The sequence below is a fragment of the Protomyctophum bolini genome (assembly GCF_963924005.1).
Source record: "Protomyctophum bolini genome assembly, chromosome: 2".
In the NCBI taxonomy this organism is placed as follows: domain Eukaryota; kingdom Metazoa; phylum Chordata; class Actinopteri; order Myctophiformes; family Myctophidae; genus Protomyctophum; species Protomyctophum bolini.
Window position 1 is genome coordinate 39232594 of NC_137863.1, and position 27807 is coordinate 39260400.

The 27807-nt window shown below is 43.0% G+C and overlaps 1 protein-coding gene across 3 annotated transcripts; it reads left to right on the plus strand.

Annotated features, from left to right (window-relative positions):
* Positions 1–27751, plus strand: mars1 (methionyl-tRNA synthetase 1). 3 transcript variants are annotated; one of them, XM_080782569.1, is made up of 22 exons: positions 1–224; positions 3376–3466; positions 4250–4328; positions 4846–4977; positions 5676–5748; positions 6249–6433; positions 7921–8027; positions 9129–9245; positions 9818–10021; positions 10705–10906; positions 12235–12309; positions 12902–13072; positions 14759–14854; positions 18428–18545; positions 19255–19468; positions 21754–21885; positions 22404–22508; positions 23578–23773; positions 25246–25317; positions 25864–25899; positions 26273–26404; positions 27186–27751. In XM_080782569.1, the coding sequence occupies exons 1-22, from the start codon at positions 122–124 to the stop codon at positions 27333–27335; spliced, it is 2790 nt and encodes a 929-aa protein (XP_080638695.1). In that variant the 5' UTR covers positions 1–121; the 3' UTR covers positions 27336–27751. The 3 variants fall into 3 exon arrangements, with proteins under 3 accessions (XP_080638695.1, XP_080638696.1, XP_080638697.1); XM_080782570.1 differs by lacking the exon at positions 25864–25899; XM_080782571.1 differs by lacking the exons at positions 26273–26404; positions 27186–27751 and adding an exon at positions 25973–26008 and having other exon boundaries at positions 25864–25932.
* The last annotated feature ends 56 nt before the right edge of the window (positions 27752–27807 follow it).

Genomic DNA, 27807 nt, shown 5'->3' on the forward strand with positions numbered 1-27807 from the left:
GCCGGGCAAACTTGCGAGTGGTGGTGCTGCTGGTCAGTTTTGTCCATTTTAAATCATATATACTGCACGCACATTTAAGCCAGACCTTATTCTCTTACACCGGTCCAATATAGCGGAACAGATGAAACTGTTCGTTAGTGAGGGCAATCCACATTGCCTGAAGCCGTTAGCGACGCTCCAACTGACAGGAGTTACATGTGATGTTCAGCATGTCAACCCTGAAGGTAAGAACGTGGCTGGCTTTTGCCTATATAGGTGCTTGGCGAAAATAACCGATCTACAAGCTATTTTATCGGTCTTACAACCGACCTGTCAGCTTGTAGATCGGTTGTTTTCGGCAACCGATACTGTCAACATTATCTAGTTTGCTTGACATACATGAATGACAGGTTATGAGTTGACAGCTGGCAACTGCACTTGAGAAATGTCCAGAAAAGCCTCTATCCATCTCTAACCCGTCGCTGCACTCTTTGTCTTGTTCTAAAGGATTTGTTTTCAGCAGCATTATGGAGCCTTTTGTTTATGGTCTTCTAGCTAGGGTACGAGCATACTGTACATGTTATGTCTGCCTGTGTAAATGGCACAAAGGTATGTATGGGAAAGAACAGATATTCACTGCCTATGCATAACCCACCCCTTGCATGTGTTAAATACCTTTTAAATCATGGCCCCGTTAGGGTATGGATATTGATATTGTTTTGTTAAAGCAAGTGTTAAATAGTTAAATATTCTGGTAGTACTTGTCTCATTGCTATAGTGTTAGTTCAGTAACAGGAGTCTACAAAGGATACATACAGATCAACAAGTGATGACATAAAGTTATAAGCAGACAGTGCAGACACATTTATAACGGAGTCGGGAGCACTATAAGAATATATATAGTGCTTTTAACGTTAAAATGTTTGTTGTTTTAACCAAAACATTTAACTTGCTCCCAGCTGTCCACTAACTATATCATTCAGTGATTTGGAATCTGCTATCCACTTGTGTAAGAGCGATTAAAACAATAACTGTATTATTACAGTTGTTTATAGTGCTTGGTGAGGACAGCCCATTCCTCTCTACAATACAGATTATAGAACTACTCTCCCAACTACTTAGTGACGTCTTTTTCCCATGATCTTTGGCCTGGTGGAAAGTCAACTGCGAAGTCGAGTAATTTGGCCCTAGCAACATGATTATGTCCCTGTGCTCTAAGACTGCTTTGGGCCTCATCTGGTTAAGTCTGATTGTGTCTTAACACACAGAAGAGTCCCAAGCCCAGCTGTGTCTCTCCTTAAAGAGCTGGATCGCACATAGACAGATAACCAGTAATGACTACAATCACCATCTGGTCTACTGTGGCCACACTGCATCAATAGGGAGACTAAACGCATGCACGCACGCGTGCATGAACCCTAGTGTACATATTCTGGGCATGTAATAATAGGCAAACATTTGAGAAAAAAAAAGCTGTATTGTGACTGTGAGCTAGCTTGTAGATCGGCTGAAGAGATTTGGTAGTAGGGATGGGACGATATAAATTACATGTCACCATTTTTATTATTATTATGGATGGGGTATTGCAAGAGGACACCCTAGCCCCCTTCCTCTTTGTCATAGTCCCGGACTACGCATTAAGGAAGGCCATCAGTGGACGTTATCCTAACACCAAGGATGTCGAGACGACACCCTACAGTAGTCCTGACAGACCTGGACTACACAGACGACATCAGCCTGCTCTCCGACCACGTGGAACAAGCTCAGGAGCTCTTGAACAGAGGGTAGTCACAGTGTGCCAAGGTTGGCCTCTGGCTGAATGCCGAAGAAAACTGAAGTTATTACCTATAACATTAACATCCCATTGGAGCATCCACCCCTGACAACAGGAGGCACTGCTGAAGTCAAGGACTTAAAGTACCTGAGCTCATGGGTCAGCTCAACAGAGCAAGATCTTAAAGTGAGTAAGGCACTTGCATGGAGGGCCCTGTATGGAACTCCAACATCCCCCATCAAACCAAATTCAGCGTCATATATGCAACGGTAGAATCTGTTCTCCTATACGGCAGTGAATGCTGAACCCATGGGGCCAGTCCAATGGCGGCTCTTCTACATAGACTATTGGCGAAGTGCTAGGCGAAGAGTAACGAGTCCTGGAACGGAAGTTGGGAGAATGCACTGGACTCATTAAAGCCCAGCTTTAACCAATTTAGACTGTATGACGTGTTGCAACGTCATCACTAATCCAACCAACGAGTTGATATCAAACAAGAGAAAAATATTCTGAATGTTTTTGTTTTTTTTTGCCTCCTTCTGCACCATACTCCTTGCTCTTTTGCGCATGCACGTTGTCGTTCACTTCCCTGTTTACCGTTCACAAAGAAAGGCTTGGCGTGCGTAATCTAAGGAGCTCTCCGTGGTTTTGACCAGATGGATATACTAAGCTCTTAATTTCTGACTTCAACATGCCTCTCGTTCAAAATATGAAGTGAGCGATCATCAGCGACTTATATCGTAATCTTACTGTGCAATACTTTAAAACAGTTGGCATCTTGCACACATGCCTAAAATTGCTGATATTTGGGCTGCCCTCGTTGAAAACAATGTGCTCGAGCGCTGTTTTCTGACACCTCAATGGTGTAACTCTCAGCTATATGGCTCTGGACACGGCCAAAGACACCAAGAGCTGCCAGCCAGCAACTAGTGGGAACCAACACACGGGCACCGGTCACGAGGACATCCGACATTACCATACACAGTATGGATGTACTCAAGAAAGACGCAGGAGCACAAAGCACCAACGAACTGGCCCAGACCCAGATTTATGGAGAACCGGGACGACTGGAAGCGACGATGGAGGGCTCATCTGAGGACGATCTAGAGAGAAACAGCTGATCTACAAGCTCACAATGCGTTGCAAGTTGCAACGCGTGTGAAATAAGAGCGTACTAAATGTGCTCTCTTTTTTACAGCGTTTTATCGAGTATGGAGGGTTATATAGTGTATATGACGGAGAGGACTATTTTACGATAAATTAAAGTCTCCGCAATATGATTATTGTGAGCTTTTTTTTCTCGATAATTGATAACTATTATCGTCCCATCCCTATTTCCTAAAAAGTACAGTGTAGAGTAGACGATTGGGGATTCCAGTAAACAAAGTATAAAGGGACGGGTTATGTGGTTATATTAAGTAACAGTGAAAACTTACTGTGCTTTTCCCATGAGCCACTTGAGCCCATTTTTCTAAAAATTTAAGAAATCTTCATCGGTGCCCAAAATAGGGACACCAGGGTGAAAGTGGTAAAAGGAAAAATACAACAACTGGCCTGTATCTTGCAGTTCAGTCAGACGAAGTATGAAGTCTAATGGTATCATTGTTTTTATTTTCTTCCAGAGCGAGTGGTGCCATTCCTCAGCCGTCCAGCCCTGCCAGCCATGCTTCTGCCCAGTGGACTGCACCTTTTCAGTGCTAACGCAATCTGCGAGTCAGTAACCTGTAGTGCTTCTTACTAACTGCTGTACTTACTTACGTTGCAGATGCCAGTTTGGCATTTTGGCTTGGGTTGATTTTGGATATTGTATTAGCACGATTGAACCGTTGTTTTCTCCGGGATAGTTCACAGTGTGTGCTGCTTTGATGCCTCAAGTGTGCATGTTGTTATTGATTCCTTAGAAAGATCCAATTAGGCTTGACTATGATGTATGGTAAGAGACAGTAGAGGATAAATCATAGTGATTCTGATAGTAATCATAATTACTATCAGCTTGGTCATAGGCTTGTTAACATGAATACAATAATGAATATGTTCTTATGAATGAAGTCTATACGTATAGTTTACTTCACTCACTTACTGTTCTATATACCTTACACTACTTACTGTATGTCGCAGAGGCAAAGTGTTTCCTACATAGGGAAGTTTTGGTGCCCCCAAAATAGGTTTTAGCCACCCCAGCGTCATGGTTCTCTCTCTAAAACAATACCAGCACAGGAAAAGAAAGTAAGGCTAGAGTGCAACTGTAAACATTCTTATTATCCTTTGGTTTTTTAATTGCACCATCACATTTAGGTCTCAAATTAATGTACTAGTAGATGCCTCGCTCAGGTCTGTACATTTGGTGTGCAGCACATTAAAAACGAAGTCATGCTGATTGCTGAATGGATTGTATCTGATTCTGACTAATGAAAATCATCATCCTCATTATCGTTTAATTTTCCGCCACATAGGGAGATTATCTATTTAAAAAAAAATTATCCCACTGTAACACAGGTACCTGTTTGAAGTGAGTGGACAGCTATCCAGTGACCAGTGCCTTCAATGGCTTGAATGGGAAGCCACGGAGCTTCAGGTAAGATTTTGTTTTGATCGAGATAAGAAAACATATTACACAGTGATAGCTTTGCTATAGCTCTCAAAAGAGGAGTTCATATAAAGAAATGTGAGTGGTTTATATGTTTTATAGTAAATCAAGACTCAATAGACTTTCTCTTGAAGTTGGACTTTGTCATTGCCTGATCTGAAGCAGTTCTCTCTTAACCCATTTTGGGGGCGGGAACCCCTTTTAGTGTTTTAAACATTATGTTATAATTTACCTATTGAAAAATGGCAGATCTACAAGCTCATAGCTCATATGAGCTTGTAGGTCTGACGACTGACATGGAAACATAGCTTTTTCAGAAAACTGTCCCGATATAGAAGACATTTTTAGAATATGATCTCAAGTCAAAATGGGTTTAACCACTTGTCATACTTGTGAGCTTGAAGATCTGCTATTTTCACAATTTTGAAAATATGGAAATTGTCAATATAATTTGGCTGGGTTGAAAGTGCTTAATTTTTTAGGTTTAAATGTTTCATTTGTGTAGCCGGCGCTTATGGAGGCCCTCCACATGGCTGTGCTGCAGGGTAAACGAGCAGAGGCATCCAGGTGCCTCCAGGGACCCCTCAGCTACCTGGACCAAAGCCTGAGGAAGACCACCACACCATACCTAACTGCTGTACGTACACACACACACACACACACACCCTGTGACCTACATGAATAACATTTTAGGAAGTACTGAACACGCTCATACGCCTACTCACTCACACGCACACACACACATGTATGTGCGTTATATATTAGCAAGTCTAGAGTTCATGATGCATTATTGGAAACATAGATTGAACTAAGCTTCCCCTCTGTGCTGTGCAGGGACCCTCTGGCAATGTTTCCCCCTGCTTTTTGCTTTCTGCTAGACTGCTAAGCTGGTACCGCATCTTAAATTGTTCACGAGGTAGGGGAGGAGATCCCTGATGGCACTGGTGTGCGTGCGTGCGTGCGTGCGTGCGTGCGTGTGTGTGCGTGCGTGCGTGCGTACAGTATGTATGTTTCTGCTTGGAGATGGGGGATGGTAAAGTTCAGTTACGCTTGGTATCCATATTCAGGACCCTGATGCAACACTTTTAACTGGTCTTGTATACTGTAGTGTAGATGATGTGTACCCACACACGCGTCACACACACACTATATACAGTAGTTCAAGTGCTTTATGCTATGTTTGATGTCAGACCAAAGCTTGACGTCATTCTGGATTCTGAATCCACACAGAAAAATAGCCTGGGTCTTATTCAGTCTTTTTGGATTCAGAATTGTGTGCCGTCAGTTGTGTATAAAATCCATATAGAATCTAATGCAGTTGTCTTCTGTTTTCAGGAAGCTGTTTCTGTGGCCGATATCGTTCTGTGGGCATCACTGCACCCTGTCATGTCTGATTCCACCCTAACAGGTGAATGCTGCTAATATTGATGTCTGGGCTAATAGCTTTTATGTAAAGTAAGTGAAATGGTAAATGCATTTATATAGCGCCTTTATCCAAGGTGCTTTACATAGATTGTGAATGCACATTCACCCATTCACACGCACATTCATACACCGATGGCGGTGGAACCATGCAAGGCACCAACCTGCACATCATCAGGACAGGAGCAATTAGGGTATCAGTGTCTTCTTGCTCAAGGACACTTCGACACTAACTCTGGGGGAGCCCGGGTTCGAACTGGCAACCTTGCGGTTATCATCCAGCCACACTGCCAGACCCGGACTACCGGCCAAGGTGCCTGGACCGCTGAGCCACGGCCCAGGCCTCAAGGCCTTATCTTAAGTCTTTATTGAGTCTTTTAATCTCCCACATGTCCTTTGTTTTTGTTTGTATTAATTTTGACACGTGTTTGACCTCACTTCTCTTTATTCTTCTACTTTTCTTTTCCCTTTCCTCTTTTATCCAAGGCGAACACAAGGCACTGCGTACATGGTTTGACCGTGTGGCCGGTCTGCAGGCCTGTCAGACTGCAGCTCAGAAGGCGCTGCAGGGAAATGGCCTTGAGGCACTGAAGGGCTTCATGCAGAGGCAGCCTGCTCCACACTGCAGCCAGCGCAGAGACCCCCAGACACACAGCAGCAGCCCCACTGAGGTACAGCAGCACAACTATAGTTTGGGTAAGCCTGGAGAGTAGAGCAGAGACCCCCAGACACACAGCAGCAGCCCCACTGAGGTACAGCAGCACAACTATAGTTTGGGTAAGCCTGGAGAGTAGAGCAGAGACCCCCAGACACACAGCAGCAGCCCCACTGAGGTACAGCAGCACAACTATAGTTTGGGTAAGCCTGGAGAGTAGAGCAGAGACCCCCAGACACACAGCAGCAGCCCCACTGAGGTACAGCAGCACAACTATAGTTTGGGTATGCCTGGAGAGTAGAACACATACCAAGACTCCACATCATACCTGGAGTATGCTCTCTTATGTACCCCGGGCCCTTGCTACTCTTTCTCCTGTATCTCATATCCCTACTGCATCGGAGAAAAACAAACTGTACTGTAAGTTTGTTTTCAAATCCTACTGTTTTTTTGCACAACTAAAAGTTAACAGCGTTCAAAGTGAGGCCAGAGTTACTCATTACAGCTTACCGGTCTCCTTTGTAAAGTAGATTCAGTCTCAGGGTGAGAATTAACCTGGCTCTGTGGATTGTAAATTAAACCTCTGTTAGGCTATAGAACAGTATACTGTATAAGGAGGATTACATCAGTATTTCTCCATCAGTCTGTTGTACCACTTGTGGAGCTGTTCGACTCTTAACAGCTATTTTATCTAACTTTTCTTTTAAAGGGCTTCAGTGGGTCACATTTGTTAAAACAGTTAGAGGATTTGAACAGGTGTTCAAACAGGTGAACAGGTCAAATACAGTTTGTGACCTTTGAGACCCATTGAAGCTCTTTTAAAGAAAGTTTTGACTTTGAGGTTGTTTTGGATATGCGAGTGTTCTGACAACCCGAAACCCTGATGACTTTAGGATACATCACTGAGGATACGTCCCAGTTGCATCCATGTGATTGATTTTTTTTAGATGTGTGTGTCCTGATTTAATCTCGAAATGTCTTGTACAACTCCCAGTAGACCAGATTTATTTTTTATACTTTTTGAATTATTGAGCCTTCATTTTATAATGGAAGTCAACGGCACTTGTTGGGACGTGACCCAAATTTGTAGTCGTATGTGACATTAATATGCCATAGACGACACATGAAGTCAGAGAGTTAAATTGGAACCTCACTGCTGGTTTTCTTTTTATTGAGGGGCGCTAGCTCCTCCCTATGCCCAGCTTTCCGGGTTTGTGTGAACACAAACATTGGCTTGTGGTTGGCTGAGCAAAGTACATATTGAAGATAAAAGTGAGGGCAGAAAAGTGAAGACGCCAAAAAGTGACTGGCCGGAATGACTTTTGTGATGATTTGATTGGCTGAGCACGGAATGTGATGTACTGTATGATGATGTATGCACTCCTCACTTCAAACAATATGCAATATGATGATGTCACAGGAGTTTCTAGGACACAGTGACTGAAGTTAAACCTTTACTTTTGGAGAGTAGCAGGTCATTTCCATTTTGTTCTGTGGCTGCAGGGTGAGGGAGAACGTCAGTTCACCGAGGAGGAGATGGAGTCAGCTGCCGTCACATGGGGTCAAGGACTGGACAGCTGCTCAGTGAGCACGGAGAGAAAACACCCCATGTGAGTATCCACTATCTCACAGTTTTTAGGCTCCATGCATGCATGCGTTCCCTCAAAGACACTTTGGCAAGACACGTGGCTGTTGATGGACACTTTACATGACCACATGTGGCCCTAAGGGTCCATTTGGTTCCAAACCATCATTTCCCTGGGGACCCCGTGGAACTGCCTCAAGGACCCTGGGGGTCCCCGAACCCCACTTTGGGAATCACTGCTCTATGTAATCTGATCTTTATAGTCTGATAAACTATTATCACGTAAATAAATCTTGTTTAAAAAACAATCTGCCTAACGATGATGCCACTGGTGGTCGTGGACGGGTTTCTGAACTGCCCACAGCAGAGTGTGTGTGTGTGTGTGTGTGTGTGTGTGTGTGTGTGTGTGTGTGTGTGTGTGTGTGTGTGTGTGTGTGTGTGTGTGTGTGTGTGTGTGTGTGTGTGTGTGTGTGTGTGTGTGTGTGCGTGCGTCCGTCCGTCCGTCCGTCCGTCCAGCTGATGGTCGTTAATGACAAAGCAATGCTGTTTATGCACTGTCAAATAGGTCTAGGCCTATTCTACCACCACCTGTGTGCAACCTAACACACACACAAACACACACGCACATATTAACTGTATATATGGTAATTTCGGGTGTGCCAGTACAGTACAGTGACAGTACAGTACAGGGTACAGTAGAGGGACCCCCACACGGTAACTCTGTCATTTCTCAACCGTTTTCGGGCCGGCACCCTGGGTGCGTTCAAGTGAACTGAGTTAACTCTAATAAAAGATAATTAATCTAAGAGATGCATGAAAACCTTTCACTTTAGTAGGCTATTTTTATTTGATGAAACTTGTCATTACCACAGGACCTTTTGAACCCATTCAAAGTCGGTTTGTACAGTTTCAAGAACAACATGACAATTTTAATCAAGAAAATCAACTTCTTATGTTTGATCAAGTTCCAACATGTTGACGCTCAACATTTCTGCATGATGTAAGAGGAATTTATTCGACGTGACAGATACAGATGTCGTGGTTACAGTATCGTATAATTAATAAGGGATGAAAACTGGTCAGATGGGACAGAATAAATTGCATTTGTGTTCTTCCTTGTCGTCAGCTTGCCTCAGGAGGGTAAGCGTAACATCCTGCTGACGAGTGCTTTGCCATATGTCAACAACGTCCCCCATCTGGGTAACATCATTGGCTGTGTCCTGAGTTCTGACGTCTTCGCCAGGTAGGAGTTGAAATCTCTTTTTTATCTTTGTTATCTTGGTTGTTCACTTTTGTCTGTAATGTGGCTTGGGTGGCGCAGGACTAAAATACGGATTCTAGACTAGGGTTCAAAACCACACGGGTGCTTCAGGCTTGCCGAGAATCTGTACCAGTGGTTCCTTGTAGATCTGCTATTTTCACTAGTTTGGGGCAAACATCTAATCTCTCTTTTGGGTCACAGGCTAAAATGTTTGGGAACCACTGATATTCTCTACAAGCACAACAGTTGGCTATGTTTGGCTGAGGGAAGCTGGGCAGGGAGGGAAATCTTTGTGGGGAGGGTTAAATATTAGCTCCTCTAAATGTCGTCTCCAACTACCAAACATCACTCTCTAGTCTTTCTCATGTTCTATGCATGACTCTCGAGCACCTTTCCTCCTCTGCAATTTTGTCTTTCTTTTTCCTCTACTACAGGTACAGTATGAGGTGCTTGATGGATGTCTATACCTTTTACCCTTTTGTAATTTCTTTCAGAACTCTTTTTTTTAATAACTCAATCTCCCTCTCTCTACAACTCACCCTGTCCTCTCCCAGGTACGGTCGTCTGCGAGGCTGGAACCTGCTGTTTGTGTGCGGTACGGACGAGTATGGCACGGCCACGGAGAACAAGGCCAGAGAGGAGAACCTGACACCGCAGCAGATCTGTGATAAATACCACGCCGTCCACGCCAACATCTACAAGTGGTTCCAGATCGACTTTGATTTCTTTGGCAGAACCACCACAGAGCAGCAGACAAAGTAAGTGATGGAAACGGAGCGAGCGAGTAGGTGGCCCCCTTTGTCGGGTGTCGGGGGAATTCCAGATCACCAAAAACAGACTTGGATAGATGAGACGAGATAGAGGTTTTTTTTTACACAAGCTCATGGGTGTGGAAAGCTGTACGTTCTTTGTTTCAAAGCTAATCAGTGAGTTCATGCTAGTAGATTCTCAAATCAAATATAAGGTGATTCAAGACAGCCTTTACAATAAAGATTAAAGACTTTAATCTGTTATTACAGTACAGTACATAGACTAGGGTCTGTACTATATGTACAGCATGAAAAGCATAAGATTGCAAAGTACTTCTTTTTTCCAAACACAATTCTAGAACTCTGTTCACATTCTTCTTTTGTTTTCCCTTTAATATTCAGCTGAGGATTTATATAACTTGTTTGTGCCGTTAGAAGAAACCTCTTATCCCCTGTGTACTCAAGAAAAGAGAAATGAGCACAGAACAGAGTTTAGTAAGTCTATGGGTCGCCGGGACACAAAACGCCATCATGTTCACAGTCCTCACTCCCTCGGCGAGAAACTTGGTTCAATGCTTTATTTTGCGCCGGCATTTAAACATTTGTAATGCCGCCTTGGGCACATTCCATTGAAACCGAGGTCAGTCAACTCCCACTCTGTTTTAGTTCCTCTGGTGTTTCTTCCCGTTAAGGATAGCCCAGGACATTTTCTGGCGGCTCCACAAGCGAGGGTTCCTGGTGGAGGACACGGTGGAGCAGCTACGCTGCGAGAGCTGCCAGCGCTTCCTGGCCGACCGCTTTGTGGAGGGGGTCTGTCCCCACTGTAGCTACGCAGAGGCCCGCGGGGACCAGTGTGACAAGTGTGGCCGCCTCATCAACGCTGTAGAGCTCAGGGTGAGCATGGGTTTGTCGAGGGGCTTAGTCATGAAATGAGGAAAAGAAATCACACCCGTGTGAAGTGAGGTTTGCTCTTATCGTCGTACATCATCGGGACGTGAAATAGATACGATGACGTAAAATTGTCCATTCATTGTCAATGGGAATGTAATGTTTGTGTAGGACAAAGTTTGTGCACATACTACACCAAATCTGGACATAGGAGGGGGCTAGTGCCCCTAAAAAATAGGACCCCACTCATACTGTCATTTGACACTGACAGCCAAGTCTATGGACTTTTAATGTTTGCTTTAAGCAGTGATGTCATGTGGCAGCCACAGTTCACACAGGTGTGATTGTTCTTGATTGATTTGTTTTGATTGAATACTACAGAACATGAGAGGTACAGTCAGACATTAAGTCTAAAAGAAAACACACATGACGTTTATCATGATGCCTTGCATGGTTTCCTCTGCCATCCGTGTATGAATGGGTGTGCAAACGGGCTAACATAAAGCACATTGTAAAGGTCCTTGAATAATAGGCACTATATAAATGCATCAGTCTATAGGGCACCGAAGTCCTGACGTAACTCGCTCATCCCTTCGATTCCCCTGGTTCGCGGAAGTAATTTCTCTATGGAGAATAACATGGGGTGATCTTAATATCGTCTACTATAAGCGTTGTGGTCCAAAAATAAACAAGCTGTCTCGGCGTTATTGTCAGGGAGGTGTCTCTGTATCGTTTTCAACAGTCAGTCACTCATATATGATACAGTCTGCTTCTAGCGAAAATCTAACTAATTCAGCAGCAGTAACATTAGCGTTTTCTCTCAGTCAGTTGATTCTTCATATCCATATGAGTGAAGCGGCCGGGGTGACATGTTTATTTTTCAAACACAGTTCTTATATGAAGCAATCTAAAAATCCTCCTATGGCGATTTCAATGCAACTAAACAAATACATGAACCTGGGGACTGACGCCCTCTACTGAAAGTGACGTCAGACTTCGGTGCTCTATTATGACATCACAGACTAGCCTTGATCTTAGTGACCTCTTAACATTGTTGACCCTGCTTGGGGCGACTGTGGCTCAGGAGGTAGAGCAGGTCGTCCAATGATCCATGGATTGGCGGTTCTAATCCCGGCTCCTCCTGTCTAGATGTCGAAGTGTCCTTCCTTGGGCAAGACACTGAACCCCAAATAGCTCCCGATGTGCTGGTTGGTACCTTGCATGGCTTCCGCCGCAATCGGTGTATGAATGGGTGAATGTAATGCACAATCTATGTAAAGCGCCTTGGATAAAGGCGCTATATAAATGCACCATTTTTCTTTTTTTGCCTCCAGGATCCCCAGTGTAAAGTCTGCCGGCAGACTCCCGTCATCCGCTCCTCCAAGCACCTGTTCCTGGACCTGCCCAAGGTACACTTATAAGCTTTTCACCGTGTCTGGAGTCGTCCTCACCCTGTGCTTATGGTCAGGAACCAGTGGTTATTTAGTACCTTTTTCCACACTGTTAAAGTTAATACAGTGTTGAAATTATATTGTTAAACCTGCTGTTCCAGTACCGAAGGCTGGTTTTGAAAGGGCTTGTGTGACGCAAGTCAGTTAAGGACAAACGGGGCATTTAGCGTAGGGCTGCACAATCTCTGGGATAAGTGCAGTGTGAAACAAGGCTTAGGCCAGGTGTCCAAGGCTGCCACTGAACCCATGTAAAGTGCCAAAGTTACTTTTTTATTTCTGTCTGTTAATGCGTATGCCTTTGTAAAGCATGTTGAATGGCTTTGTGTATAAAAGAACTTAAGAAAGCATCTATGTTAATTTCGATTTAGCTATAAAGCTACATGTTTTTTTACTTACACATCCACATACATGGCAACAAAAGCAATGTAAGCAATAGGAGTTTATTTGGGCACTGGAACCCGCTACTCTTGTCTCTCTCTCACACTATGTCGCACTCCCTCCCTGTCACTCAGTGTCAGTCGTAGTTCACCATTACCTCTCCCCCTCACAGTTGGAGAACCAGTTGGAGGAGTGGCTGGACAAGTCGACCAGTACAGGAGACTGGACATCGAACGCCAAACAAATCACCCGCTCCTGGCTGAGGGACGGACTGAAGCCGCGCTGCATCACCAGAGACCTGAAGTGGGGAACACCAGTACCTCACCCTGACTTTGAAGGGAAGGTCTGTAATGACCACATACTGTAACTATACAAGTGGTGCCAGCCACAACAACCCCGCCCCTCTTTTACCCTACAGTAAATTCCTAACATGTATGGTAAATAAAGGCTTCTGAGTATTATTAGAACACTTTGACTGCCGGCAAAGACTCCGGCGCTAGTCCCTTTACTGCTCACTCTGAGCCTCAATTCCGGGAATAACGCCGACGAAACATCACGGCTATTACAGCAGTCTACGCAGCAGCCATCTTGGCCAGGCAAATACACTGAGCGTTGCCTAGCGACAGGAATGCTGCTTTACGCTAGATATTAGCGAGACCGTTCTGAATCAAAACGTATCATGTCAATCACGTTCACACAAAGGAATCGACATTAGAATTTATCACGTGAATCACGCCAATGGAAGTAAAAACGTTAGTTGCCCGGTTTTGATTGATTGATTGAAATATTTATTAACAGTTTGTAGAATTTCAGTACATTCCAAGCACAAACTCAATACAGAGACTGTTAACTGTGAGTGGACGACCCAATTAAGCATTACACTTGTTTACAACAGGGTCCACATTGTTCAATTCATCAAAACATTTAGAGACATACAAATAGACACTTCTATGTAGTTAAAGAACAGAACAGGAATTCATCATATAGGAAGCAAAAAGGGAAAAGATACATAAGTGAGGGGAAAGGGGGGGGTGGGGGGGGATTCAGATTTTACAGAGGCCAGTTTCGATTTGCAGCCATCCGTAGGTGCCCTTTGAGAGCGGTTTTGAAGGAGTCAAGAGATTCACATGTCTTAATGACTGTTGGTAGGGCGTTCCACATTTTGGTGGCATAGGAGCGAAAGGAATTTAGTCCCTTGTTTGTGCCGAATCTGGGTTGTCCACAGGGGTCCATAATACTGTAGGTCCCCCTGTTTATTCCCTCTACAGCAAATCTCTTTGCTGAATATGGCCGATCTACAAGCTCACAGTGTGTCGTTGCAATGCACTGTGAGCTTGTAGATCTGCTATATTGGTGGAATGTTTGGTTATCATGACATGCCCAGGAAAAAGAAACACGTGACAGGGTTCATGGGATTAAACAGAACAAATACCCTGCAGATTTTCTTCTAGGTGGTGAGGTGGATTAAACCAATCTTGTTCTCACTTAAGTAAATATTGTCCGACACACTTTTGTGTCATTTGATATTGACCCAATGACAAAACATCTTATCAGTAAATACTACCGTCATTGTTGTTGTAGCACAGCACTTTTTGGACCGCACACAATTGCATTTCGCTGTGTATGAGGAGTGACAAATAAAACCTTCTGACTCTGACAAACGCCAATCTCTCAAAAGCACATTTCGAGCTGCGCCACTGAATCTGTCGGCAGGGGTATTCAGAGCATGTATAAATTTTTGTAACATAGGCACCCCTGTGCAGTTTTTTCCTTTTTTTTTGCCGATGGATTCCCAGATTGGACAAGCGCAAAACCTGTACAAAAACAAACCAATTATTTTTTAAGCTATTGTATTTTTTGGTGCCATGGCTTATTTCCAGCATTATAGCATACGGAATTGCAAACACAATTCCATTGATCTATAAGTAATATATTGCCATACAAAGACATGGAGGAACATTAATACTCCATGCAGTAGTAGACAGCAGTCAGACCGCAGCACGTCCTGATTGTGCTCTTGCCTCTGCAGGTGTTCTATGTGTGGTTTGATGCCCCCATTGGCTACCTGTCCATCACCGCCAACTACACAGACCAATGGGAGAAGTGGTGGAAGAATCCACAGCAGGTGCAGTAACCGTATATTCACTCCTTCAGCCCAAGCAATAGCAGTGTTACTGTTAACGAGCACACTGGGCTTAGCAGAATAGAACTGGATATTTTCCACTTACAATACGTTTAATATTTTAACCACATTCACCCTTGCATTCCAATTTTGGGAATGTCATTATAGGCATATTCAAGCATTTGCAAAGAGAGCAGATCTACAAGCTTGTGAGGTGTTGTGTGAACATTCTAGATCTATTTTTGTCTCTTTACTTTTTTATGGGGGTAAGACAATAAGACATACACACACAAAGCCACATGTCGCAGTGGTTGACACCGTGAAAAAACAAAAAAGACGCAGCATAGTACAATTCTCCAATATATTGTGTAAGGGATAATCCACTGCAAGCCGTACTCTTATGAAAGAACTAATGTATTGTACAATTATCAGTTCAGTTCTGTGGTGCCAGTATAATATGTCAGTCATCTATGAGGGTTGACTTCAAGCATCTCCATATTTGAGCATGAAGATTCATAGACGAACTAGAAAGGGCATTGACCTACTCAGAAATTATGGAAGTTGGGAATTCATGAATGTCCCACCCATTTATGCAATACTCTTACCTGTTGTCAGAGTCCCTGATGCGCAGTACCCACTAGCATACGACCAATTGACAAAATATAGAGATATCTAGTCAGAAACGCGTATTATTTATATTTATATTGACGAAGCAACGCAAAGTTCAACCAATAATTAAAGCCAGCTGGTCGGGTTGGCCAATCAGGGAAGCTGGTGCTCGCACCCCCTAAAACACACAAAGTTTCAGTTGCGTCCTCCACGGACAATCAGACACAGACATTCGTGTTTTTCCAGATTTCGGAAACCGTTCCTTTGACCAAATTACTACTGGGAATTGCATTGTGGATAGATATAGAATATGTGAAATAGTGAGGAATCAATGTGCTCATCTCATTATATAGAATATTATTATCTTGGCGCTGACTCACCAAAGATTTACTGAGAAAAAGCAAAACATGGACATTTCTCCAATGAAATAGCTATTTATTGCGAATGCAGTGAGCACTTACTATGAGACCTAGCAGATCATGTCTGTCTGTGTGTGTGTCTGTCTGTCTGTCTGTCCCGCTATCCAAATATGGAGTGTGTTGCATCAGCAATCACTCAGCTCCATATATGGGCACAAAAGGGGCCAGGTCCACTCAGCTCCATATATGGGCACAAAAGGGGCCAGGTCCACATATACAGTAACAGCGGGACAGACACACAGACAGACACACAGATATGATCTGCAGGGTCTCAGCTGCGTTCGCTTCCCGCGTTTGCGCGTCTCACTGGTTATTAATGTATGAACTTAAGACTGTGCCCGGACGCCGTAAGGTGGAGGAGAACCTGAATGATTCAGCTGAGACTTCGACAGGGGCTCTGGAACACACCAGAGATACCAGGCTAAAATACTCTGCGCTGGTGAAGCTCGCCAATAGCAAGAACCCCAGTTTCTCGTGTTATTTTAAAAGGTGCACTGTGTAGCATTTTGCCTCTTGGTTGCCAGTAAAAACAACTTGCAAAAGAGTTGCGTTTACAAGTGTTCCAATAACCCAAAGGGATATGATTCAGAGGGTTCTTCAATAATTGTATGTTCCATCTGTTGCTGCTGCTGTTCAGTCTGTTTCATCTCAGCTCAGAAGGTTTGCGATTCTCTTTATTTTATGCCCACTAAATGTAGGTTGTAGGGACACCAGCTAAAAACACCAAAGCACTAAAAGAGCTAATACTTATACATTTACCAATAAAATACAATAATTGTGTTAAAGTGCAGAGGTGCTAATAGCTTAAAAACTCAGCCGACCACGCCACACTTTTAAGAGGTCTGGTCCTCCATTAAAATTATATAAATATAAAACAAGGCAAAACGGGTTTGTGGGACAACTTGCTAATTAAAAAGGCAAAAACTTAAAACAGAGACAATGGCAACAGATTAACAATACTTTATTTGAATTAAAACTAATACAGTGGCTTCTAAAATGCCTGTAAAACCTGTGAAACCTAATTATATTAAAAAGGGCACAAAAACAAAATAAAACAATAAAACAAAATAAAACCAGCAGGTGGAAGGATGGGAGGGAGGGACAGTTCATCTATTTCTTCTACTCCTCTGGTCGACACTGAAACACACAATGACTGGGCACAGTTCATCGGTTTCACAATATCCCATTCTACGACGGCGGTAACAGGTCGGTCTACGTCGGAAATACTACTACTTACAGGCCACCCTGGCACCACCTGGGCCCGTCTGTCATCGCCATGTAGTAATAGTATTTGCGACCTCGCTGTCCTCTCTCTGTCTCGTCTTTAAGTCTCTCGGGGCAGCGCCCCCTAAGCAAGGCCGGGCAGGACACAGACTCTGGGGGTTGTGGTCGTGGCACTTACAGATAAGGTTGAGGGACCTGGCTACCACTGGGTCCCCCCCCCCTGACCACGGGAGTACATCAGATAAGGGAAGCATTGTACAATGGGTTGGGGAACTTGCATCGTTCCTAACTTGCAAGACCCCGAGTAGGCTGGCGACGGACTAGTTTTAGTAATTACACATTATATTTGGTGCTACGCGTGATTGTCCCGTAAACCTTCATGTCCTTACCAGTCAGGTGGTGACAAGAAATACCACTTTGCCCTTTATTAAAGAATGACATGACATTTATACAACTGTGACAGAGGAAGTTACCACTGAGTAGATATGACAAGTGGGTTGCTCTTTTGGGAAGGTCGGATTTCACAAGATTGTCTCTTGGATTAGCTGCCCTTGTAACAAAAATGTAGACAACGTTTCGAAGGCTATGACAATATGATGCCAGTATGTGCTAATATTTATGAAACACTTGTTTCACCATTTTCAACCTGTCATAGGCGTTTATTTTAAATATTTTATAGCTCAAGTAGCAGATCTACAAATTCAACCCGTTGCATCACGAGGCATTATGAACCTGTAGATCAGTATTTCCGCTATTAATCAGACAATGAATGAAGTGTGTGCCGTAGCCCCCCTGGGGCATAAGCGCTTAGCACACTTTGAAACAGGACTACAGGCAGAAAGACGGTAATGTTCGAAGGGTTACGGCCGATTGTTTAGTCTTAGCATTTAACAGATCCAAGCTTTCCACATGCATGGATGTTATGAGAGTGCAAAGTCACAAAGCACTTAAGCCCCATAAATAAAATAGAAAGATCTCTTCAAGCATTTGTTCTCTCAACCAAACTGTACTTCACACACTGAGTCATCTCATCTCTCTCTCTCTTTGCTGTCTCGTTAAAGCCCCACGACTCCTGTAATCTGGGCTCAATTGTGTGTGTGTGTGTGTGTGTGTGTGTGTGTGTGTGTGTGTGTGTGTGTGTGTGTGTGTGTCAGAAGTACAGATAGCAAGCGTGCGTTGGCCTATATACACAGCGCAGATAGAGGGAAAGCTAGATAGGGGGGTTTGGAGAGCGCAGATAAGTCCCCTTTGAACTGGATGATCTCACCATGATCTAATATGATATCATCCTCACCGTGCGGCTGTGTCTCCCTGTGGCCACCAGGTGGAGCTGTACAACTTCATGGCCAAGGACAACGTGCCGTTCCACAGCGTGGTGTTCCCATGCTCCCTGCTGGGCGCTCAGGACAACTACACCCTGGTCAACCACCTCGTCGCCACTGGTTTGTTTGATTGATTGAAATATTTATTAACAGTTTGCAGAATTACAGTACTACATTTCAAGCACACACTCAATACAAAGAATGTTAACTGAGTGGACGACCCAATTAAGCATTACACTTGTTTACAAGAGGGTCCACCTTGTTCAATTCATCAAAACATTTAGAGACGTACAAATAGACACCAAAAGATGGTAACCAATCTGGCTTCATTCTACCGGCTTTTGACTGACTGGTGTGCGAGAAAAACGAAGGTTAATTTATATCTAGGGATTGTTTGATTTTATTGCTGTCGGGCAGAAACCTTGTATCTCCATATTCCAGCTTTTTCACGTTTTTTAAATCGATGACAAAAAAGAAGCAATGGTTTTGGACTAACAAGCTTCCCTCAAGGATTAGTTATTTGATCATTTTGAGGGACAGCACATTGTGATAGGTGTTCACTGGCTGCAGACTGTACAAAGATCATGCCATTCACAGTATTATTGGCGTGTACAGATTTGGACTCATTATGACAAACATTTGAAAATGTTCACTGGCTTTTAATCACTTGACCCCAGCCATCCATATTCAGGGGGTAATGTTAGCCAAAAAATAGCATATCTACAAGCTTGTAAAAATAGGCTATTTTTGTGTAGACAAGAAAAAATGTAAGTCCAAGTACAGTTGTTTCTTTGCGCTGTAAACGTTTCGTCCCATATCCTCCTCCCAGAGTATCTGAACTACGAGGATACCAAGTTCTCTAAGAGCCGTGGCGTGGGCGTGTTCGGAGACATGGCGAAGGAAACGGGCATCCCCTCAGACGTGTGGCGCTTCTACCTGCTGTACGTGCGTCCAGAGAGCCAGGACTCCGCCTTCTCCTGGGCAGACATGGCGACCAAGAACAACTCTGAGCTGCTTAATAACCTGGGAAACTTCATCAACAGGTTGGGCAGGAATTCTCTTTTTGGGGGGCAGGGGCTTTTCTGCCTTGATTTTGATAGAATAGTTTAGACTGACAGGAAATGTGGTGAGAGTCGGGGAGTGACACGCAGCAACGTTCCGCCCGGGTTTGGGAATGACTCGCTGTCAGGGTAAGGTAAGGTAGGTAAGGTAATTGTATTTATAGAGCGCCTTTCAAAACAGTTGTTACAAGGTGCTGTACAATAAAATAAAAGGAATAAAACAAGAACATCTCAATCAAAAATAACCCAATGAAATAAGAAACAGAGCAGCAAAGACAGTACCTAGAAATAGATAAGATAGAACAGTACATAGAAATCACTGGAGCAAGCCAAAATGTTTGCGGTGCAAATGCGTTTTCAGTAGCTTCTTAAAGATGCCAACAGACACAGCGTTTCTCAAGCAGAGTGGTAAATCATTCCACTGCGTAGGTGCAACAAATTCGTAAGCTCGATCTCCTTTGGTTCGCAGCTTACAGTACATCAGAGGCTGCCTATATTGTATGTGCTATGCACCTTAACCACTGGAAATATCTTATTTATGGTTTTGTTCGTATTTCCATGATTTTGGCTTAGCAAGATCAAGAGGGAAGGAAAATAAAGATGTAAGAATGGCAGGTATGATTACAAAGCCTCTTAAGGCAGTCGTGGTCAAATCTTTTTAGCAGCCATGGGGAATGCGCAGAATAAAGCCTGATTTATACGTCACTGGACGAAAATAGCTGATTTATAAACACATTGCCTTGCAGATGCGACTCAATTTAATGTTTTAGTTCTGTTATAAGGAAGGGGGAAGATGGTTAAGATAACGATTTGCTAAACGTCTTTGGGGAAATGAAAGAAAACGCAATCTGACAGTCTAGTCTATATTTGCAAAGTTTTTATGATCCAAGTTCTTGTGGGAAAGTCAATGACAGCAACAGACAAGTGATGCGCTACCTAATTTTCTGCATTTGTTTGGGATGGTGTAATTTAGCCCCAATTACACGGCCTCAGATGCGTTCTAAAGATCAGGGTGAAATCCTACATCAAAGATTTTCTGAGCAGTCTTTTTTCAGAATACCTTGATCCTAAAAATTGGTATGGAACGGTAACTTTGATGCTTAATTGGTTCAAAAAATATAAAATAAAAAAATAATCTTGTAGAATGCACCCTGCCTTGGGTGGAGACTGGAGAGTACTCACTTGCAGAAAAATAACCCAAACCCTTAATTACTGTATCGTTAGTTGCATTCCACATACACTCCAGGGGTCGTCCAGGTCCTAGACTCTAGGAGACAATGAGACATATTTAATCCTAGCTAGTGGCCAATGTGTAATTTTGTCCAACCTGTATGGTAGAGTATGTTGATACAATATGACTTATGCAATTGTAGTGTGGTTGTATTTTGTCTCAGTGCTCTTCTATTGAGACATTTTGATTGTGTCAAAGGTCATGTCTCACCTAGACACAGGATCTAACACAAATGTTGTCCTGCTGGTCGAGAAAGATTCAATGTATCCCCTGAGCAAGCAGGCGTGCTCTATTAGCTCAATGGTAAAAATGTGAGCCCTTGTGCACAAAGCCAGGTTCAGATCTGGGGGTAGAAGAGGAAGGTTACAGCTTTTAACTACAAACTATATTCTATTATATTTGTATTTTCAGAATGAATAACTCAGCAAAGTGGTTCACTGTACTGTATAATGAGAATCAGAGACAAATAGATCAACAGAAATGTTACATTCATATCTATAAAATATAGATTTCTATTGCATCAGTTGAACTAGTGACAAAGGACAACAAAGGAAAGATAATGGCTGCAGAGGTGACAAGAAGCTCACTGTCACACTATGAGGAGCTTCCGTGCACTGATGTTTGAGTTTACAGTCACATCATAGCGCTACATTACATCTGGCAGCATGATCCATAATTGATCAACAATTAGCAAGTCAAGTAACGAGCCCTTCCCTCTCACCACTTAGCTCTCGCTGTCTCTCTTCTCTGTGCTTTTCCTTGTCAAAACACCTCTACCCCCTCCTGAGGCTGGTCCGAAACCAGGGACATTGTGTGTGTGTGTGTGTGTGTGTGTGTGTGTGTGTGTGTGTGTGTGTGTGTGTGTGTGCGTGTGCGTGTTCTCCAAGTTTGTGCATCTACTAATGTTTGTGTTCTCATTAAATGTGAACGCATAATGTGTTTCTTGCAGATTTTCTTTCTGAGCCAACAAAATGTTTCAGACGTGGGGTGTATAAGTATTTCATTAATTTCTGCTTGATGAATCTGTGTGTTCCAGAGCGGGGATGTTTGTGGGCAAGTTCTTCGAGGGCTGTGTGCCTGTGATGGACCTGCAGGACAAGGACAAGAAGCTGCTGGCCCAGGTGGGCTGGGAGCTGCGGCAGTACATCCAGCTCATGGACAAAGTCAAGTAAGAACCATCACTTAAAACTCACTCTGGTCAGAAGCAGTGGAGCACTGGAATTAGGTCAACTTTTATTTACCCCTGAACAAATCTGAAAATGTAAAAATTTCAGTGGTAATTTCAGTGGTTATGACGTATAATTTGCTGAGTAGCCAAATTAATTGGTCTTAACAGGGAATACAGCTTATTGCGAACGCAGTGAGCAAGCTCTTACTATGAGACCTAGCAGATCATGTCTGTCTGTGTGTCCGTGTGTCCGTGTGTCTGTCCCCCCTTTTTTAAGTTAAAAACTTAACTTAAAAATAACTTAACTTAAATATGTACGAGCTGCGTTCGCTTCCCGCGTTTGCGCGTCTTACTGGTAGCTGTTCTTGACAATTGGATACAGTATATGTGGCAAGTTCACTTTTGTTGCAGTTGCTGCAAGTACAGTATATGTACACATTTCTGGTTCTAATGTACATTACATACTACAAAGTCAGCTTCATCATCTCATCGAGGTCTCCTGATGTGTTTTCCGGCAGACTCCGTGACGCTTTGAAACACATCCTGAACATCTCTCGCCACGGCAACCAGTACATCCAGGACAACGAGCCGTGGAAGAAGATCAAAGGAGGAGACGCCGACAGGTGAGCCTGTCGCCTGTCTTCCCCGGACGTACCTGCTGTCGCATGGACACCTTGGCATGTCCAAAAGCGTTACAAAATAGCCTGTGTTCCAATGGATCCAGTGACGTTATTATTTTTCAAAAACAGGAATTCCGAAAAATCCCCAAATGGTAGCACATCCCAAATTTTAAGTCGATGGACAATGTTCTCAAATTTCCTTCCTTAATGATACGTTAATTTAGTATTATTGCGACCGCAAGTCGTATTTACTATGAACACGTCCATTTCCTGTCAGTTAGTTAGTTAATCACGACACTGACCTCAACAAATCCTGAGGATAGCCATACATGGAGAAGACTGGATCATCACCATCATCTGCATATATGGAGCCGGCCAGCAAATCTACATCTGACCTCACTGACAACAGATTAATAGTCTAACTCCTGCTTCTCAACTGTGCCGTATTAAGAAGCTCTGTTGTTTCAGGCCTGAAAACGTAAAAAAGGTCAATTTTTGTGCCAGACCCAGAAACCAGTTATGCCCATATATGGAGATTGAAAAATCAAAAATAGCCGATGACGTGACGCGCTGTGAGCTTGTAGATCGGCTGTTGCGTTCGCGTGACGCTCTTGCATGTGGAAGTAGGCCATTAATTTACGGCGGGGGACATACAACATATGAAATACGGAGATGCAAGGTTTCTTCCCGATATCGACGATCGGTATCTTACACATTTCTAAGTGTTGCAGTTTGTGAACCGATTGCATGTGCAATTCTCACTCTCCGTTATAACACAGAAGACTCAGCCGTCCTCTGTTGAAATACAGAGAAATATTCATGAATGTCAGTGCTTTCGCTCAGGATCGGTAAATGTGGGAAATGAGCGGGGGGGGGGGGGGGGGGGGTAATACAATCTCAATAAGAAAAACGTTACGTTCATACAGTATATGACTTGTGCACGTCAAGGATAATGAGCATCAAGTTGTCATTTCTGTCCCATTTAGAAGGGAAAATATCTTTTGAAATTTGTCTAATTTAAGATGTGACCAATTGATGTCTCTCTCTCTCTCTCTCTGGGCGGCGTCTGCAGGCAACGAGCAGGCACAGTGACCGGTGTGTCTGTGAATATTGCGTGCTTGCTGTCTGTGATGATGTTGCCATACCTGCCGACGGTCAGCCAAACCATCAGAGATCAGCTCAATGCCCCTCAGGCGTGCATCAACACCATTCTGCAAGGTACAGGCAGTTTCGTCTGTACCCTGCCTGCTGGCCACCGCATTGGCACTGTGAGTATGGCCCTAGCGCGCGCACACACACACACACACACACACACACACACACACACACATATAAACACATATACACACACGGCACATTTAAACAGCAGCATCTGAATTGAATTTACACTTTCAGGGCACTGCGATTACAGTATTAACCACTTATGCACTATTTATTGTATACTTTGGATGTTTTGAAAATAGCCGATCTGGTAGCTCGAGCTTGTAGATCTGCTATTTTGTAAAGATAAAAAACAACATTTTGGTATGCCAGGGTGAAAATGGTTAAATCAATGCATTCCGCTAGAGGAAGCACACACACAGTGTCTCTCACGTGCACCATATCCTAGCCGTTATGTCTTGGGAGACAGTCGCGGCGCATGGAGTTTCTCTCAGGCCATTTGTCACTCCGGGACTAAATTGCGGTGACATGTTTTTGTGGTGACACCTTTCTCCATCAGACTGTTGACATGTTCTCTGTTCTACTGAGGTCTCCAGAAGGAGAAGCAGCTTATGTTGTTCGTTCGTTCGTTCGTTCGTTCTGCCCTACGAAGCCATGGTGGAAGAACGGCACAGTGAATCAAACAGAAATAACTAAATAAATAAATAAAAATCTATAATAATAATTAAATAAATACACTTATAAGTAATATCGTCATAATTGCATATCTGTTTTTAAGAGGTATGTGTTCATCCCCCAAAATCATAATGCCTGGGTTGACCTTTTGAGAACAATAATTATGTCAATGTGTCCAAAAGTGTGGTTACTGCAGCACTTTGGCTTTTTAGGGCAGAATGATTTTGTTCTCTTACACATATCACATATCAACCTCCATTGTCAACTGCCATGACTGATCTTAGGGTTGCACGATTAATCATTCATGATACAGTATCTGTATCAAGCCTTACAAAATAATTTGGTCAAATCGTTATGGCATATCCTGATGTTGTTTAGCCAGTATTTCATTTTATAATATTTAATTTTGAATGTGAGGCCGAAAATTCATGTTGAGATGATTGAAGGTTGTAGATTCAATAGTGTCTTCTGTGGAAGCCTTCAAAAGGCTCAAAGTGTAGAACAAATAAAAGCATACAAGCTGAAAATATGTTACGTAAAAATGAATGTTACATCTACATTTAAGTTCTTTAACTAATGTGTTAAAATAATTAATCAGTAGACCTAATAATCAGAATCCACTGTTTTGTCTGAATCTGTACTCTGAATCACAGTTACTGTATAATATCGGGTGTAAGGTAAACCCTACTGGAAGCTTGTATTGCAATATCGCTATCAATCGATTTGACCATGCAATGAATCGGTTATTGAACACTGTTGATCCTCTATGTTCCAAGAGGAACATAGAGCCTGTATTATAGTCAGTCGGTTGTGCGACGGCCCACTGCGTCATTCAATGTTGTTGGATCTTGTTGTTGTTTTTAATATTCCGTTTAAAATCTAATTTTAATATTTCTCTCCCCAGGTCAGTCCTTTGTTCCAGAAGCTAGAGACAGACCAGATTGAGGCTTTGAAGAAGAGGTTCGGTGGACAGCAGGTATTTGACATTAATAATGCATAATGGCATGCGTGGGGTGCTCAGTCAGGGTTGATAAGATGAAGGTTGACTATTTCTGAATAATGACATAAATATAATAAGGATATACCGTGACGCTTTAACCCATGAGCCACGGGCTGTCATTTTGAGTCAATTTATTGTAATTTGAAGTGTCTTGTCTGGTAAAATGAAAGCGAAAGGGAAAGCAAACCATGAAAATGTAAATGTAGCATGCAACCTTGCTAGAGCAGTGTTTCCCTAACGTGAACCAAAAATGGGTCCGAGATCTCTTAATATCCCTTGTATTTTTTTTATTTATTTTTTAATTACCTATGCTACAATTTCTTCCCAAAAATATAATAACCAGTATTCATGTTTTTTTCTTGTTTTTTTAAAACATAATGTATCTTTAAGTTTGGATCCAGGGGAGACAACAAATTCCCTTTGGGTCTCGGAACCCCTGTGCTATAGAAAAAAAGGACAAATCTGTACATCCAACACCTATTTGTCGATGTAAATTTTCTCCTCAATCCTTCCTGCCTCTAGCCTGAGGATGAACCCCCTGTAAAGAAGGCATCCAAGGTTGTATGTGTGTGTGTGTGTGTGTGTGTGTGTGTGTGTGTGTGTGTGTGTGTGTGTGTGTGTGTGTGAAAAGCCCATTTTAATGCTGCTGTAGTTGTTCATTAACCTCCACACGCACTAACATTAGCGGTTTCACTTCACCTAATGCTGTTAAATTTGTGAGGCATTTCACACATCCCGCTTTCCACCTGCAATTGCTTCAGTTCATACAGTCACGACTCACGAATCTGGTCGCCATTGTCGGTGATGGATGGTTATCATTGGAAAATGAAATGCATAATATCTTGGGGGGGGGGGAGGGACACACACACCATAGCTTTTATAAATTAGCCTTTCGAACTGAATATCATTGTCTGTTCATTTCCACCCGCAGACAAAGCCACAGAACGGCGCTGAGGCTACGCCAGTGGCTGCGCCAACCCCGGTCACTACTGCCACAGTGGCGGCGGTGAGCGGTGGCGACCCAGAGCGAGCCAAGCAGCTCACAGAGGCCGTGGCCCAACAGGTGAGATCCCTGGCTGGTGCCATGCTGAGCCAATCATTAAATAATTGACTTGACAAGAGTGCTATTGTGTCCAAAGGTTAAATTAAAGACAATGTTAATGTCATTAACAATGGACATTGTTAATGACAAAAAACATTATTGCCACATTGCTGAATTTGATAACTCAATATCGTAATAAAGGTGATGGGTCGTACACACCAAGACTGCATTTTAGTTTTTATTCTTTACAACATCGAATGACGGACGTTTCGGCCATGCAGCCTAATCAGTGAAACTAACGTGCGACCCATCGCCTTTATTACAATATAAACACAAGTCAGACCGCGGTTGTCACAAGAAAAAATATCTGAATTTGATTACTCGAAATGCGTTGCGAAGTAGTCTGGTGCATTTACAGTACGTTATGTCAAGCCTGTTGTGTTCGACAACCTAGAGAATTCTGTAAATGGTATGCATTTAAAAGTATTCTTTTTTTATATGTGTTTTTTTTTGTTTCTTGATTTTAATTGGAAATTATAGTTTTATTTTGGACACAAAAGAGGTAACACCAAACACCAAATCAGAAGCTGTAAATAAATAAATCCCTTAAAAGGTTTGAATCACAGAAATGTAAAGCTTGGAACCAATCACCGGACTTTGACTGATTCATTCGACGGCGGTTCCCTCAGTTAATCACTAACTAGATAAGGAAGAACTTATACAGCCTCCGTTTTAATGTCCAACTGTGTTCCAAGTTTTTCACTCTCTGTCAAGAGTTTCATAACTGGGTTATCTATTGCAGGGGGACAAGGTGCGAGTGCTGAAGGCCCAAAAGGCAGAGAAGGCCGTGCTCACGGCGGAGGTGGCCATACTACTGGACCTAAAAAAACAGCTGGCTTTGGCAGAGGGGAAGAGCCCTGAACCGGCACAGCAGAAGGGCAAGAAGAAGTGAGATACTAAAGCGAATTTAAAATGACCCGAAGAGGTTAGTCAGAGCAAGGGGAAACATGTTACATTGAAGGTTTTAGGTTATCATACTGGAGAATGAACAAGATGTACACTAAGAGAGAGATGAGGGTATTAAGGCAAAGCCGTGAAAGGATCTGAGACAATGTGGTATTGGCACTAATGAACTGCTGGATAGGCCGACGGGGAATGAAAGCAGACAGAGAGTCAAATGAATACACCTAGAGAATGGGGGGGATTTTTGCAAATCCATTCACCAAAAGATCCCGATTTTATACTCTGTGACCAAGTCTGCGTACCGATTTTGTTGGATGGTGTTTTTTTTATACCCTTGGAAAATTATTCTTATGCCTTTCCTACAAAAATCCTGTCTGAGCAGGAAAATAAAGTCATCAAATCAAAGCACATTTTTATTTTTCTGAATTTGAGTTGAACCTTTTTTCCCCACTCACAAATGT

What these genes read in the sequence shown, in the direction of transcription:
- mars1 (XM_080782569.1), top strand. Translation starts at nt 122, where the DNA reads ATGAAACTGTTCGTTAGTGAGGGCAATCCACATTGCCTGAAGCCGTTA. An exon ending in TGTTCCTGGACCTGCCCAAG is followed by an intron (nt 12,310 to 12,901) that starts GTACACTTATAA and finishes TCCCCCTCACAG; the next exon opens with TTGGAGAACCAGTTGGAGGA. An exon ending in CTGGGAAACTTCATCAACAG is followed by an intron (nt 19,469 to 21,753) that starts GTTGGGCAGGAA and finishes TGTGTGTTCCAG; the next exon opens with AGCGGGGATGTTTGTGGGCA.